We start from the raw sequence: 17,172 nt of genomic DNA, 5'->3' as shown, positions 1-17,172 counted from the left end.
CGCTAAAGGAGACGACCAAGCGTGTGTTATATGACGCTAAAGGAGACGACCAAGCGTGTGTTATATGACGCTAAAGGACATGACCAAGCGCGTGTTACATGTTGCTAAAGGAGACTTTTAACGTCAATAACAACAACAAAGGCAGCTGACCAAGCGCCCGTACTTTACGAGATGGGAGTGAGAATGTGTTGTCTTAAACCCCACTTACGCAGTTTTCACAAAGTTTCTGGCATTCACCAATGTTTTCTTATTTGGGATTTGTTCTTAGGTAAGAACAGAACCTACGCACACTCAAGAGAACGCTTATGCACAATTGAGAGCAGGCGTGTTTGCTCAAAACAATTAGTTATGCTTGTTTTTGTCCGTTCCTATTAGCGTTTATTTTACACATAATTATACGTTTGTTTGTTTTATTAAATACACACTATTGCTTGTTTGTATAGCACTCTGAATTGTGCTAGACCTAAAGTGCATAAATAAAATTCCCATCAATTATGTTCACAGGGGACCAAAAATAAGTGATTGATCTTGCTATTTATATGCCAAGAGTATCGTCTATGTTTTGAAATAAAAATAAAATGGCCTCAGATTGCCGATCAAACAATTTCTTTTCTACCTTGGTTCTGCGCCCTTCTCCGGACACAGCATTTACTGCATGAGTAATTGCATTCCATGCATCGGTTTCATTCCTGCTTAACATCCACTGCTGACGCTACTAAATATGATGTCTCGGTTTTCGTTAACTTCTTGCAGCAGTACCTCCACTTCAAAGTTTTTCTATCTTTTGGAGTCAAGGCCTCCACCGTCATTGCCATGTCTTTCGGACATTTCTCTAAGGGTGCACAAGACATGGCCCTGCCATCAATGTTGCCAGATCTCCCAAAACAAATGTGCAACCAGGTCTGTGAAAAAAAGCCCAAAACAAGAAACTTTTTCTATGGGGCCCCCCTCAAGATCCTGGAAGAGAAAAATATACAAACTGTTTGCACGGTTTTACAATCCGTGGGGACGGATTGTCAATTTACATCCATGTGGACAGATTGGTAAACTGTACAAACGGTAGAGTTTATTTATTTTTGCCCCCTGAGCTTCAGGACAATGACCACAAGAGAGAGTTTAACCACCTTTTAACATTAGAAAACTGATGGGATATCAAACATACACTTTTTCACAGTGATTTTGAGTTGCTCCCTACGACGGGTTGAATCCTTTCTTACCTCCTTTCTCTTTTTTCCAGTCTTTGTTATATTTCTTCTTATATTTCACCCACTTTATTCTGGGCATTTATTCATCCAACAACTCTCCTACAGTCCAGTCACCATCAGTTGCTACTCGCACACTTTCCTAACCGGAAAAAAACAGATTGCCCGGCTCCTCCTCTGATTGGCTAGTACTCGTTGCCATTTGGGTCGGAGCCAATAAGAAGCAGGAAGTGGGCGGAAGAAAAATAACTCTGCTGTCTCTAGTGTGTATGAGAAAAGGAGAAGGACCGAGGGAACAGGCAGAGACAAACTCCCAAGTTTAAATAACATAGAAAAAATCAGTTTGACAACTTATTATGGAGCTGGGAATAAGCCCAAATAAGCAACTACACTTTAGTAACAAGCCCAAAAAAAACGTGACCCGCAACTACCAATATTTGTTAGCAACTTTACAGAAAAACAAGCCCGAAGTCACTTATAATAAGTGGACTTGACAACACTGCTTGCAATCTCATGCCCTTTTATGGGAATCAACAGGGTGTTTACCTATGCCAAATAAGAGTAACAGGCATGAGCTTTCAATTCACAAAGACATGGGAATTCATCACTCTTAAAAACACATCTGTGAACAATTCTGCTGTTTAAGAACACGTCATGAGTCAGACGTAGACATTTCTTAGGAAATTCCTTAAGAACACATTTAAGAAAAAACTTAAGATATTGGTAAATGAGGCTCAATGTGTGGGATCAGCATGGTAGTAAAAAGTGAAAACCATTTCTTTTTATATATGAATTATTTTGTATTCCTCAAGGTTAGGCCTGGGTTCCAAACATTTCTGGCGCCAACCAACTTGACTTCTTTTGTATTAAACATAAAGAAAAATTCCTTGTCATTTAATACCTTTACATTACATGTCATTTAGCTGACGCTTTTATCTAAAGTGACTTACAATTGCTATATGTGGCAGAGGCTACACACCTCTGAAGCAACTAGGTGTTAAGTGTCTTGCTCAGGAACTCATTGGTTGATGGATCGCAGTGGGAATCAAACCCAGATCTCCCACGCCAAAGACGTGTCATACCCACTGCGCCATCACCAACCCACCCAATACCAAATGTCTTGCCAGCTGCCAGGAACTGGAGGAGTGGCGGTGAGCAGTGAAAGCCTGGCAGAGAAGATCAGACTGAGGACCAGGATGAGAGGATCCCTGAGCTGGGCCCCCCCACGCTTCCAGATCATCTTCACTGCTCAGCCGACACACAGGTGCTCACCTTGTCTAGGGTCGGGCATCGTTTGGATTTTAACAATTGGGGTTCCAATCTCAATTCTTCCTTTCAATTCATTATGTTACCGTCTGGCTCAAGGCCGGCAACAAAAGAGAGGTCACACACAGATAGATTAATCAAAAGTAGTTTGTTTAACTAAATAGATTATTAACCCAACTTAACTCAATTTAAGTGTAATGGTGGGGTGTGTAAGTGTAGAAGACATCAGTTGTGTTTGCCTTGTGTGGATGGATGAATGAAAGGTGTGATGTGTGTTGTATGACGCAGAAAACAAGACAAAGACCATATGTGGATGGATGCTGACAGAGAGAGTGAGACTCCCGGGGGGCAGGCTTTTATGCCTTATGCTACTCCCAGTACCTGCAGACAAAGGAGTAGAACATGACAGGCGGGCAGATTGGGAGGGGTCGTCACAATTATGATTCTTACTTTCGATAATTTGAGGGTAACAGTTGAATTGGGTCACATGCTCATTGCACAGATAAGAGGAACATTTTAATTTGATTCAATGATGATTTAGTTCAACCAGGCATTTTACAGGCAAGTAAAATAAATTCACATTTTAGAGTGCCATTTTCCGTGCTCCATGGCTTCAAAACAACTGGAATCGGTCTGGAAGGAATACGGAAACCCAAAGTTGAGGGTGGTAAATTTGGAACAAAGACAATCAGAATAAAAAAAACTAATTTTCCAAACGATTACAATAAAAAATGGAATCGTACATTCTTAAATGGTCAGATGGTTCCGGTTCCAGTTCAAAACTGGTTTTTGATGCCCAAACCTAACTACATCTGACGATACTTACTGAAAACAAATATAAAAGAAAAATATATATATATATATGGATATATGGACATTCAAAGTTGACGGTTTCCTCCTCCAGACGCAGTGAGGTTGTTGCTCTGCAGCACTTCCTGTGTGCAGGCTGTGGGACAGCGGTGGAGCCTAGTGAGTATCAAACTGGAAACATTTTTAAATTGTGTGACAGGGCGACACTGTATGGTATAAAGCAATAATTAGAGAACTATAAGAAAGCCTGTCTGACTCTACCTCTATCTCTCTGCCACCAGGGTACATCAAGAAACTGCGGTATTGTGAATATCTCGGCAGGTACGTTGAATAATCTGATGTTATTATACAAAACACAGTTTCACTCCCAGGGCGTCACACCCCAATGCATGGTCAGAGGCCTTTGCCATATGTCATTGACTTAGTGAGACGCCGGGGACTTTCAACTCATTCAAAATGGAATCTCATCCGTGGTGATATTTGACACTTTTAGGGGGGTTGCAGTAGCTCAGTCCGTAGAGACTTGGGTTGGGGACCAAAGTACAAAGTGTGGACTGGTAGCTGGAGATATGCCAGTTCACCTCCTTGGCACTGCCAAGGTGCCCTTGAGCAGGGCACTGACCCCCCCATTCAAGCCTGTTCAGCAGTCACAGCCCACCCACCTAAAAACCTGTAAAACCTGAGCATGTGTGTAGTTCAGGCCTGTGTGCAGAATTTAATAACAACAGAGTGTAAATTGTAATTTCCCCATAGGGATTTAATAAAGGGTATACGACTATAAAAGAAATTGTTATAAAATTGCAACAAGCTTGGTCTGGACTCACTTTTTGAGGCTCTGGGTCGGGATGGATTTGGCGTCTCTTTTCCACTCGCAGGGTTAACCCGTTTCATTAGGGTTAGGGAAGGATTTTGGGTGGGTTTTTAGAATGTACCTTTAAGTGACACATTAGTCAAGAACGTAACCCAAACCGGACAAAAACACCTGGAATAGCGCCAAAAACGTTTCTTTATTTTTGTACAGATGACAAAATTAGTTAATGGACGAGAAGACAACACAAGAGTTATGTATATTCTCTTTAAGCGTGCAGCGCGTTTGGTATCATTAGGCTGAATCCAATGATTGGAATAACTTGTGATTCCACTGTCAGGTATTTCTGCGACTGCTGCCACGGCGGCTCTGAGGCTGTGATTCCAGGTCGACTTCTGTCCTGCTGGGACTTTGGCAGGTAGTAAACTACATTATGGATATGAATGTTAGTCAAACATGAAGTTAAAATGCAGCGGTAGAATGTTACTAATTTACTCCAGTACTGTCCCTATGTCCAGATGTTGAGGTACTTGCACTTTATATGAGTCTTTTAACTTTGTACTTCTACTCCGCTACATTCTTCTGACAGCTTTAGTTACTAGTTACTTTAGTTACTAGTTACTTTAGTTATTCCGCTACATTCATCTGACAGCTTTAGTTACCAGTTACTTTAGTTACTCCACTAAATTCATCTGACAGCTTTAGTTACTAGTAACTTTAGTTACTCCACTAAATTCATCTGACAGCTTTAGTTACTAGTAACTTTAGTTACTCCACTAAATTCATCTGACAGCTTTAGTTACTAGTTACTTCAGTTACTCCACTACATTCATCTGACAGCTTCAGTTAGGGGAGAGCTGGGACGATTGAAACGCGGGATGGATGAAATATTTCAGTTTTTCTCCGAGTGCGATGATGATAGACAGACTTCCTCAGGTGAAAACATAGAACATATTAACCTCCTTCTATCAGCCAAACAGCTTCCTTTTATTTCCTTCTATCACGTAGTTACAGCCTATAAATGAGTTTTGATGGTCAAAAGTAAACTTCATTAGTGGTCATTATTAATGAGTGTTTTTCATTTAAAGGTTTGACTGCATGCTTATTAAGTAGACCATTTAGTCTTCTCCACAATCCCAGACTCATATTGCATACTTGTTTACATGGAAACCAAAACAGGCTGTAATGGCATATGTCTATGTCGGGACGGTTAAAACAGCTGTTTCAACTGTCCCCAACCTGGCTGTAACTCTATGGATTTTAAGTAAATGCACAAATACAGTGAGGTTTGAAAGTTTGGGCACCCAAGGTAAAAATTTGTATTAATGTCTACAAAGAAGCCAAGAAAAGATGGAAAAATGTCCAAAAGACGTCAAATTAGACAGATTAGACATCTGTCTTATATGTCACAAAAAGTTAGATTTTATTTACATCATTTACACTTTCAAAATAATAGAAAACAAAAAAATTGCGTCTGCAAAAGTTTGGGCACCCTGCAGAGTTAATACCTTCTACCCCCCCCCTCCCCAGGCATGTATCAAAGCTTGGAAATGCAAAAAATGGGGTTTCAATTCTTGCTTGAGGTATCTTTGCCCATACTTCCTTCCAAAAGTCTTCCAGTTTTTTGAAATTTCTGGGCTGTATGTCACGCACTGCTCTTTTAAGGTCTATCCATAGATTTTCAATTATGTTTAGGTCAGGAGATTGTGAAGGACATGGCAAAACCTCCATTTTATGCCTCTTGATGTAAATGTGTTTAGGATCATTATCCATTTGTAGAACCCATCCTCTCTTTAACGTCAGCTTTTTTACAGATGGCATCAAGTTTGTGTCCAAAATTTGCTGAAATCTTATTGAATCCATTTTTCCTTTCACTTGTGAAATGTTCCTTGTGCCACTGGCTGCACTACAAACTCTTTAGAAGAACCCATGGTGCTAATTGTTGGGGCAAGGTCAGATGCGTCTGGGTATTTAAAACGTTAAGATTGACATCCCCTGGCGGCCTATAGCTCACTGAGTAAGTGTGCTTGCCCCATGTTGGAGCGGTCCTGCAGCGGCCAGAGTTCGATTCCGGCCTGCGGCCCTTTGCTGCGTGTCGTCCCCCATCACTCTCTCTCCCCCTTTCACGTGTCTATCCACTGTCTCTGTCTAATAAAGGGAAAAACCCAGAAAAAACTATCTTAAAAAAAAAATTGACATCACCTTTCCAGACGATGATTGAGAACAATCCATGACACTGTCAGGTCTCAGCTTTCCAAAGGAGACGGTGCATGCTAGAAACTCTGCAGGGTGCCCAAACTTTTGCAGACACCATTTTTTTGTGTTTTGTTTTTTTGAAAGTGTAAATGATGGAAATAAAATCTAACTTTTTGTGACATATTATACGGATGTCTAATCTTTCATTTGAAATCCTTTGGAGATTTTTCCATCTTTTCTTGGCTTCTTTATGCACATTAATACAAATTTTTATCTGGGGTTCCCAAACTGTTGAACCCCACTGTATCTGTGTTCATACAATTATTTCTAGAGGTTTGACATAGAAAAACACTTTTAGAAAGATAAAAATATATTTGGGCCCACAAGGTAGGGGGGTCGAGTTTTCCCATGTAATCCTATGGAGACTGACGGCCTGTGGGGCGTTATTTGGATGTCCAGTGGTCCAACCCATGTAAAAACCTAGTGAAACAACATTTTCCACAATAGAAACATGATATAAATGGAAAAAAACTACTGTTCTAGCCATAAAAATGGCCAAATCATCCATAGTGCATGATATTTCAATAACCACTTCATAAACCCTTAAGGATGACGGCAATTAGTTGTTAACAGACATTCAAATTAACGTATAGCCCTGCAACAATCTATCAAGTAAATCTATAATAACACCTTTTGGCAGTACCATTCATGACAGTAAAATATTAAAGTTTTGTGAAGTTCCTTATATTTGAGTTAAAAAAGCAGAATCTATGAACTATTTTGACTGAATGAAAGTGATCAATTGTATTTGCAAAGAGCGTTGTAAGGAATCATATCAATTTTTTTATGGTAATTTGGTTAAAAATTATACATTTGACCCGAGGACAACAGGAGGGTTAATCACACAGCTGTTAGAATCCTTTACTCTTTGTACAATGGAAGGAGAGTTCTTTACTTTTAATCCTTTAACTACATTTCCCTGACGATACTACAGACTAAAGTACCTTTTTCAATGCAGGACTTTCACTTCAAAGAAAGTATTGCTACAGTGTGGTATTTATTTTTCTTAAGTTAAGGATCTGACAGAAGACCTAAGATCAAGTAACAAAAGCATTAACACTAATTTTCATGACAAATGTTAATTCTTGAAGCATGCTTGTTTATGTATGATTCAATACTGTTGGAGTTTCAGTCATCTCTTCATTAAATGTCTCATAATGATATTAATATTGCAGATACCCTGTGAGTGATTTCTCCAAACAGCTGCTGGAGTCCGTGTGGCAGCAGCCTCTGTTTGACCTGACCTGCGTGGGTAAGACTCTCTACAGCCGAGTGAAGGAGCTCCAAAAGTTCAGGGTGAGTTAACCCTTGTGTTGTCCTCTGGTCAATTTCACCCGTTTGCTAATACACATTTCTTGAAACCCTCACCCATTTTCTCAAAAGTTTAGACACAAAACCAAATTCTCAAATTATATTCCCAAAACACATGACTCTGCTTTCAGATCATACACATAGCCAGTCAATAAATCAACGCTACTGAACATCCAGTAGTCATTAGCTCAAACATTTAAGAACACAGTGTCCAGGGCATGTATATGCAATTTTGAATCTGGGCCCTATTTTGCCACATTTGACAATTATGGATAATCATTTTCTAATTATCCCTTTTGAGATAAATATTTTATTTACATTGACTTGCAGGCTTGTCTCATTCATGTACAAGTGCATTGAAAAATGCTTTGATGGAGGTTTAAAAAACGTTTTTAAATACCTTTACTTAAAAAATAAATAAGAACATAGAATTTAATGTATGTACGATGTCCTTGAGTGCCAAGAAAGGCGTATTATTATTATTTTTATTAAGTTTATTCAGTGTGATCTTTTGGGAAATTGGTGAATTTGCTGTTAGTTGAGATGTGGGATGGAAATAAAAACATTAGTCTGATTCATTTGAAAGTATAGGTTTAAATGCTGGCTTAAAAAAATGAGTACACCTAACTTGAAAACACATTTGTTATGAATACAGTTAGTTATCTCAACTTAAACAAGGGAGTTAAAGAGGAAGCAAGTTTCCTTGAATACACAATGTAATATTGGTAGTTGTAGGATCTCATAGTATCAAGGTCAAACAATAAATTATCTTTAATCAAACATATTCTATAACTTTGTGAGTTGAAACAAAACTGTTGTTAACGTTGGGTTTACTCACATTTTCAAGGCAGCAATTGAACTTAAGTTTTTTAACCCTCGTATTGTCTTCCCGCTGACCAGGAATTTTTTGTTTCTCTGAGTCGAAATTTAAAATGAAAAACCTTTTATCAACGATATAGTTGTCTTTTTTTGACCCTATTGGGTCTTTCCCCCAATGATTTTGTCACTTTTTCAATGTTTGTCAACTATTTCTGAGCCTTTTGAAATTTCCGTGTTTTTCCCAAATTTTCAAAGCTTTTATTTTTACATCCATCATTTTTGATACTTTTGTTTGACATCTTTTCCAGTTTTTGTCACTTTATTTCACATTTGTTCACATTTAAGTCACTTTTGTATTTTTCTCTTTTTTTTCACTTTTTCAAAGTTCTTTTCCTAATTTGTTTCTCTCTAAATGCTATAAAATGGTCAAAAAAACTTTAACTTGTGAGGATCATTGTTGGGAACCATCCACATTTCAACAGCATGGCCCAAAAATTAATACTGATGCAAAAATGTTCGTTGTATGGAACCATAATGATTGGAGAAGAGCTGGAAGTAAGGTGACGAAGTATTAGAGCGCCAGATTTCAGGGTGGGGAGCTACAACAGTAACATGCTGCTCCACCATTATAATGTTTCTGTACGTCTACTAAGGCACTGCAGACAAATGAATGCTGGACTTTAACTTGTTACGTCTTCACATTGTTGTTTTTTTACATCACATATCACCTTACTTATTCCATCACTGGCAAAAAGTCAGTAAAATGTTCTTGAATCACTTCAAAGCAGGTCCAACACAGAGAACATAACAGCGACATTAACTTCATTCTGTTATTTCTATTGACTGCTCTTCTGTCGTTAATGTCCTTCCATCCTTCCTTCCTTCCTTCTTTGCCCCAATAGCCAACTGGAAACAGTTGTGCATGCCTTGATTACAAATCGCCTGGACTACTGCAACTCACTGTACTATGGCCTTGAGCAGTCTTCAGTTTGCCGATTACAGTTAGTCCAAAATGCGGCTGCACGCCTGCTGACAGGAAAAAGGCGCGATGACCACATCACCCCTGTACTGTCGTCTCTCCACTGGCTGCCTGTGGTTTTTAGAATCCATTTTAAGATCTTATTGTTTGTTTTTAAATCTCTGAATGGGCTGGCACCATCATATTTATCTGATATGCTGGTTTTGCACGCTCCAGTCAGAGCACTCAGGTCCGCTGACCAGTTGCTTTTAGACTGTCCCAGAACCAGACTGAAAACCAGAGGGGACAGAGCTTTCTCGGTGGCAGGTCCTAAGCTCTGGAACTCTCTCCCTCTGAACATTAGAGCAGCTTCCTCTATTGAGAGTTTGAAATCACTTTTAAAAACTCATCTTTTTGCACTGGCTTTTAACACAAGCTGAGCTGTGACATTTTGTTGTTGTATTGACTTGAGCAAAGCTTTTTATTTGTTGTATTTTTGTTGTTTTTGGTATATTCAGTTTTAGATGTTTTTTTCCGGATATTTGTTATGCCCTTTTATTATGTTGTTATCTATAATTGTACAGCACTTTGGGGCGGTAGCGACTGTTTGTAAATGTGCTATATAAATAAACCTTGACCTTGACCTTGACCTTGACCTTCTTTCCTTCCTCCTGTTCCTCTCTCCTTCAGGAGCTTCAGGATCAGCTGATGGGCATCAAGAAGCTGCTGACAGCCTGCAGGTTATCTGGAAGGTACAATTAACAATTATGTTTATATTCATTGAACAACCTTTGGGTTAAATAGGATGTAGTACTACTGTCCTTGTTTAGAGATTGTGAGCTACAGTAACAAGGCCACTGGGTGAAGGATTTAAAAACAGTTGAACTTTGGCGTCATCCAGTGGCCTCATCGGAAAAGCTCCTGGGCAGAGAGATGTATCCCTCTCTTTCACAAACACACAACACATACCATGTTTCGGGGTTATTCTAGTTAGAATGTAATAAGGCATTTTACCTTTTTATATATAGAGGAGTCAATTGGATTTTGGTCATATACTGAACATTATAAACGCATCGCTTTTGTTTTGCCCCCATTTTTCATGAGCTGAACTCAAAGATCTAAGGCTTTTTTATGTACACAAAAGGCTTATTTCTCTGAAATATTGTTCATAAATCTGTCTAAATCTGTGTTAGTGAGCACTGTCCAGAGTTAGGGGTCATCTGTGAAGAGAACACCTTGTCAAAGTGCCAGATGCCATCGAATGCGAGGGTCGTTTTTGGTTACAATGACGAACTGTCGTTAGGTCGAGAGAGAGAGAGAGAGAGAGAGAGAGAAAGAGAGAGAGTGAGAGAGAGAGAGAGAGAGAGAGACCCTAACCATTTTACCAGATACAGACTGGGTTTTGGACCCCCCCAATACAGTAAAACTGCACATTTTAGAGAGGCCTTTAACTGTGGCCAGCCTGAGGCACACCTGTGTAATAATCATAGTGTTTAATCAGCATCTTGATGTGCCACACCTGTGAGGAGAAGTGCTCACTAACACAGATTTAGACAGATTTATGAACAACATTTTAGAGAAATAAGCCTTTTGTGTACATAGAGAAAGTATAGATCTTTGAGTTCAGCTCATAACAAATGAAGGAAAAAGGTTCCTCTGATTTCGATTCAATGAAGAGTTCAGTGCAGTTTTTCACAAAACATTTTGAACTTTTACTCATGGCAGAGAATTTCTACACTGTGGTATTTCTACTTTTAGTTTATCAAATTATGAGTACTTCCTTCTCCACTGACAAGCAGACCTCTTCACCCTTGTGTTGTCTTCCATTCGATCATGCACTCGGATCCTCACTAGTCAAAATCAACACTTTATGATGTTTTTGTCTTTTTTCTACACTTTTAGTGCTTCTTTTCACTACCATGTATAAACACCACTAACAGACTCATTTCCACTAGTTTTACACATGGTTGGAATTTATGGTCAATAAACCTAATTTATAGGAAATTACCTAATTGTTCATTTAAAAAAAAAGATTTATTTAAGGAATTATTTAAGAAAAAATTTAGACTAATATTATAATATATAAAGGAAGGATAACCACAGATTTGTATAGGTAAATGGTTATTGTTTCAAAACATTGGATAAAACCCCCAAAAATTCAATTAAAGTAAAGATCCGAATACATCGATCTTGTACTTGCAAAGCCCGTTGTATGGAATGATCCGTGTTATTTTGAGATAATTAAAATAGTTAAAGAGAAACCCATATTTCTGGTATAGACATTTTGAAAGTAGGCCAAATTTGACCCCAAGACAACAAAAGGGTAAAAAAGAGAGGAACTTTTTAAAAACAGCAAGCAGCTTGCCTCTGCAGATGTCTCTGTCACTTGGTAATTGAAGCAGTGGATGCTTTCCTAAGGATTTTTTTTCCCCAAATATGTATTTTATAGAGTCTAATAGTGTTTTACCAACAAGTCCTCCAAACCATACGACATACATGAAACGGGAGCGTTTCATAAATGAGCGCCCCCTAGTGGAGGCAGGAGATACATCCTCATATTTAAAATGGAAAATGTAATAAACAAACTATATATAAAATATTCCCGTTCAACCAGAAGCCGAAGATTTGTGCCATCAAGTGGAAAGAGTTTCAGTGTGTTTGTGTCTCAGGGTGATGGCAGAGTTTGAACAACTTCCTGCTCACCTGACGGAGCAGCCCCACCTCTTTTCCATGGAGGACTTGTTGAGGGTGAAGAAGGGTCAGCTTATGGCTCAGGCCAGAGCGCTGCTACACTCTGCTATTGAACACGTTGAAAACTGTGAGGTCAGCACGGAAATCTACAAAATACATACAGTATATTTCAATTACAGCAGTTTATAATTATCCCTTAATCTTCATGATAAATAGAGTGTATTAGTTGGTTAGTTTGTGTTATTGTGTGACTTTTGTGTTTTTATGAGGATGAGATTGGATTCACTACAGACATGAAAGCATTATGTATTTCATCGCTTTTTTGCAGCAAATAGAAATTCTCTTGTGTGAAAGATGACACACAGTATTTGAGAGAAAGTTGGTTGAGAGGCTGGGAAATCAACCCCTCTGATCTGAACCATCCTCCTCCTTTCTTCACACAGTTGTGTCTGGCCAGAGGTTTTATCTGTGAGTTCTGCAGAGAAAGAGACATCATCTTTCCTTTTCAGAGTGACACATGTAAGCGCTGTCCAGGTAAGCACTGACACATGCTTGTTACTTTAAAGTAAAGGACAGGGTTCCCCCCCCCCTAGAAAGGCTGTTTAGCCTGGTGGCTAGTATAACAAGATATATAATTAAAATAAATAAAAAATATAAAATTATGCAAAGAAATGCCACGGTGTTGCAGTATAAATAAGTGTCTCCCGATATTAAAGGGATATTCTTTATTAATATTAAAAAATGACTAAAAACATTTGAAAGGTCTAAAATACTTAATGAATTACTTGGCAGTAGCTGAGTCTGTAGGGAGTTGGGCTGGGAACTGGATGGTTGCTGGTTCAAGTCCCCGTTCGAACCAAAGTATGGTGGTGGACTGGTAGCTGGAGAGGTGCCAGTTCCCCGCCTTGGCATTGCCAAGGTGCTCTTGAGCAAGGCACCAAACCCCCACCTGCTCGGGGCACCTTTCCATGGGCAGGCCCCTCACTCTCCCTCACTCACTCTCTCTCCATTAGTGCATGTATAGATTCTGAGCGTGTGTGTAATTCAGGCCTGTGTGTAATGTGTGCAATAACAACAGAGTGTAAAGTGCAGTTTCCCCTTGTTGGATTAATAAAGTATGATAAAATAAAAGTAAAAAATAAATTAATTGTTAGGTTTTTAAAAGTGCTTTAAAAGTAAAATAGCAAAGGAGCTCCAGATAAAAATTGAGGAGAGAGGAAACCAGAGCAGTGGAAGGTAAGTATTAATTGTAAAGCTGTAAAACTTCAATATTTTTCATTTAGACCCATGGGGTTTATGGTCTTTAAAAGGTGGATCCACTTCCTCTCCGCCGACAGAGACTGAGCAGTGGTCCAGGCTCTGTTGCTCTCTAAGCCCATAGAGTTTAAAATGTGCATATAAAACAGTCATGCCATGGCCCTTGTTAAAAATACACTGATGTTGGTCGATTTTTAAATAAAGTGCATTTCTTTTCTCCCCCACCTAAACTTAACTGCATAAAAACCATTGATAGTGGTGTGCTGCCGGACCTGCCACGGGTTAAAACCAAATCTGCTTTGGAAGTAAAAAATGTGGGGGAAGACGTAAAAAAACAATATCTGAACCTCGAAGCGCCTCCCTAGGTTATTTTGTTTTAGGTTAGTATGAACTAAAACGTTGTTAAGATTTTTGTTCCCCCTGAAGGCAGCGATCATAGGGCAATCTCTCCGCAAGTCACTCGAAGTGGGGGGTTAGGGTCAGACTCTAACCGGGGATTAGGGTTAGAATGGGGACGTAGGGTTAGGGGTTAGTGTTAGAATGGGGGAGTATGGTTAGGGGTTAAGGTTAGAATTGGGGTGAGGGGGGTAGGGTTATGGTTTAGTGTTAGAATGGGAGGGGTAGGGATTTCGTGTATACAATAAATAACAAAAGCATACTTCCATAATTCACGCATCGCCACTAGATGGCAGCAAAACATAAAAAGGATATAATCCAGATTTTTATCTGTAATTCCAGGAAATGACCCAAAAGAGGCAGTTTTACCCACAGATTTCAATTTTGAATACAAATTTCTCTACATCCAGATTTTCATGTATTATCATTCTATCAAATGATGATCTATCAAATCTAAAATATTACACAGATGTTTTAATAAGTGTTTGATAACTTATTTTTGTGTCTGAAGTGTCAAAATTGTCACCAGTGCAACCCCAGCGTTCAGCCAGAAGGGGTCCCAAGTCTCTTTCCTATTGTTCTGCCCCAAATGGGCCCCGAGAAGAGAGCTAATGCTGGGAAGTGGTGAATTTACAACTTTTGTAGAGAGTGCCGTAGAGCCACAAGAGAGGCATCGTTGGAAAGGGCCCAACAAGCTGAGCCTGGGCATCTTTGAACCAAAAATTCAGCCCCTTCCTGTCCAAAATTGGGCGCATGTGAGGGGCATGTAAAGAAAAAAATGAAGGAAATAGATCAGATTATAAAATGCCTTCCATTTTCCCAACCACTACGTTTAGCGCCCCCTGGTGTATGGTCATATATTGCATGGTGAGTAATCTTGACAAAATTAGTATCAAGATGTGCGCTAAAAATATTTACGAATTCAGCGCCGCAAGAATGAAAGCTCTAGGTCATTCAGGGAAATTTTAAAAGGCAATTAAGTAAAATTCCAGAAATGAATAGAGGGCATTTTGGGGCTCAGGGGACCTAGAGAAACATTTCTGTCTAGGTCCCGTCACTCTACGACCTTTCTAAAAAGTTGACCCATGGTTAGGGTTGACCCAAATTAGGGGTAGGGTTAGGGGTTAGGGTTAGAATCTAACGAGGGGATTTGTAGAAGAACTTGGTGTTAACTTCATTTTAAACCCAGGTGTCCTGGCCAAAGTTCTGCGTTTGTTTGACACATCCACCCCCTAATCGCCTCCTTAGGAAAAACATCTGGTACTTAGGATACATCTTACTTCCTGCTTAGCAAGCAGGGACATGATTATTGTATAATATGATTGATATGAACTTTATTCATTTTGCTTCTTGGTTTACAGTATGCAGGGCCTGCTTTCACAAACGCTGCTTTGTAGAAAAGAAGTGTCCCAAATGTGCACGGATCCAATCACGGAAGAAACGTCCAGATGGATCCGTGAAGTGACGTCTGAACATCTGCATTACTTTTATTACTGTTTCACATAAAGCACTGATGCATTTCTGTACCCATCACCAAATCAGGGAAGACAAACTCACATGTTTAACTACAAGTATTTCATGTTTCCCGTGGAAATTAAAGAGTGTATTTTCTGACTTATGTGCAAAAACCTTTTTGAATTGTCTTTTGTTTTTTCCTTGTATTTTTATGACGTTTGTTTGGTGTTTGCAGCCATTCTCCCTAACTTGGATGACAACTTTTTGACAACAATTCACAAAGACTTTAAAACCAAAGCAGACTTCTAGCTCTCGGTTTCAGAAACTTGTGTCCTGCACTTCTGGTGACTTTTACGAATTAAAATGTCAAATGATTAAGTACATTGCAACACTATATGTTAATTTATAGAATAATTTGCCCCTCTGCGTTGAGGATTTCTCTCTTTCTCTCTGTCTGAGGAGGTCTAATCTCTCCTTTGAGTCACCTTCATGCCACAACAAACATTTGGTGTAGATGTATTGTTGTCTGGATGGAAACAGTAAACGTAGGGCTTAAAGGGGTGATAGAATGCAAAACTGATTTGACCTTGACATAGTTGAAAAAACGACAGTTTGGAGGGTAAAGAGAACATATATAGAACCTCTAAATCCCATTGACACATCTGTCCTCTGAAAATCTTACAATTTGACACTGCCTCAGAAAACTGGCAGATCTCAACACAGCTCAAAGTTGACGTTAACTATGTGACTCCTACTTTATTTGGCTCTGGTCTCTAGTCTTTGTCATGCCCCAACATTTACATAGGCTACCCCACTGAACTGAGATCAGCTAGTCTTTTGAATCTAGGTTGTACAGATCTCAGGAATTTTATGCATTGTTCATCTGCTATTTCATTACTAAATTTACTTCAGATACTTTTTTTATGTGAGAATTCAATGTGTAGGTCAAATATGTGTTGTTTTATAAAAGTGTTATATGTGGAACTAGGTTGAACCCAAATGCAGACCACACAGACACAAAAACAATAGTTTAACACGTTTATTCTAATGTCCAAGTCAGGGGATGCAACAGGAAAAAGCCAAGTCCAAATTCCAATGGGAATCCAGGGTACAGAGGTACCGTGTTTCAGAGGGTCCGTGTCCAATGATCCAGAGATCCACTGTGGATAGCAGGAGTTGTCAGTAGTAGGAGGGAAGTGGTAGCAGCAAATGGACAAGCAAATATCACAAAAACTAAAACTAAAACTAGAAATAGCTGCGAATGAAGATGGATATGGACTAATCCATTACAACTTGTCTGGGACTTGTTGGTAATTGCAGTCGGACTTCTCTAGAACTTGTAGACCATTGGTTTTGCCAAATATTCTAGTTGATGTTGAAAGAGTCCAGATCTTTCTCCTTAAAACAACAACATTGAAGCGTGCTTATTCAGAAAACAGGTATAAGTTTACTTCAAAATTGATCTAGAAAGGGCACTGACATTGGTCACCTATTCTCCTGGCTGCATCATATGAGCCTTTGTTATTGTTATTATTATTGTTATTATTATTATCATTAGGGGCCAAGCAGCAAATCTGCATTGTATTATTTCTTCTTCTTCTTCTTCTTCTTCCTAAGAAATCCATGTTCCCATGCACTAAACTCACCAAAGTTTGCACATAAGTCCAGGCCTATGTTAAACTTAATCAGTGCAATTTGTGTGCTAAGTGTCCTGATGGTGGCGCTACAACAGCCATCTAAAAGTCTAAACTTTACAAACTCATAACAAATGAGACCTACATGCTACAACGTTGCAACTTATGCCAAACTGTAGCCCCAATAGAACAGAAACTATGCTCTGCTGTTATCTTGTGGCATTTTTGAAGTCCATCACTCTCTTCTTAAACCTATCTCCTCCCACATGTTGGTTTCAATTGACACAAATTTGGGCAACTCCATCTCCA

At 39.1% G+C, this 17,172-nt stretch overlaps 1 protein-coding gene and 1 pseudogene across 2 annotated transcripts in view; one reads left to right on the top strand and one right to left on the bottom strand.

Annotated features, from left to right (window-relative positions):
• The window catches only part of rubcnl (rubicon like autophagy enhancer), a 42,838-nt gene extending 26,679 nt beyond the window's left edge, over nucleotides 1-16,159 (top strand). The window contains exons 9-17 of one of the 2 annotated variants that reach the window (XM_034885155.1): nucleotides 2,330-2,466; nucleotides 3,373-3,437; nucleotides 3,560-3,599; nucleotides 4,427-4,504; nucleotides 7,518-7,638; nucleotides 10,121-10,182; nucleotides 12,100-12,253; nucleotides 12,565-12,640; nucleotides 15,136-16,159. In XM_034885155.1, the coding sequence (XP_034741046.1) occupies nucleotides 2,330-2,466; nucleotides 3,373-3,437; nucleotides 3,560-3,599; nucleotides 4,427-4,504; nucleotides 7,518-7,638; nucleotides 10,121-10,182; nucleotides 12,100-12,253; nucleotides 12,565-12,640; nucleotides 15,136-15,239 (837 nt within the window). In that variant the 3' untranslated portion in view covers nucleotides 15,240-16,159. Of the gene's footprint in view, nucleotides 1-2,329; nucleotides 2,467-3,372; nucleotides 3,438-3,559; nucleotides 3,600-4,426; nucleotides 4,505-7,517; nucleotides 7,639-10,120; nucleotides 10,183-12,099; nucleotides 12,254-12,564; nucleotides 12,656-15,135 lie in introns of both variants that reach the window. The other variant, XM_034885154.1, reaches the window with a different exon arrangement.
• A 435-nt stretch (nucleotides 16,160-16,594) lies between these two features.
• LOC117953252 overlaps nucleotides 16,595-17,172 on the bottom strand; it is a 4,820-nt pseudogene continuing 4,242 nt past the window's right edge.

This window comes from Etheostoma cragini, chromosome 11, assembly GCF_013103735.1.
Source record: "Etheostoma cragini isolate CJK2018 chromosome 11, CSU_Ecrag_1.0, whole genome shotgun sequence".
Classification (NCBI taxonomy): domain Eukaryota; kingdom Metazoa; phylum Chordata; class Actinopteri; order Perciformes; family Percidae; genus Etheostoma; species Etheostoma cragini.
This window is presented reverse-complemented; position numbering and strand designations above follow the sequence as displayed.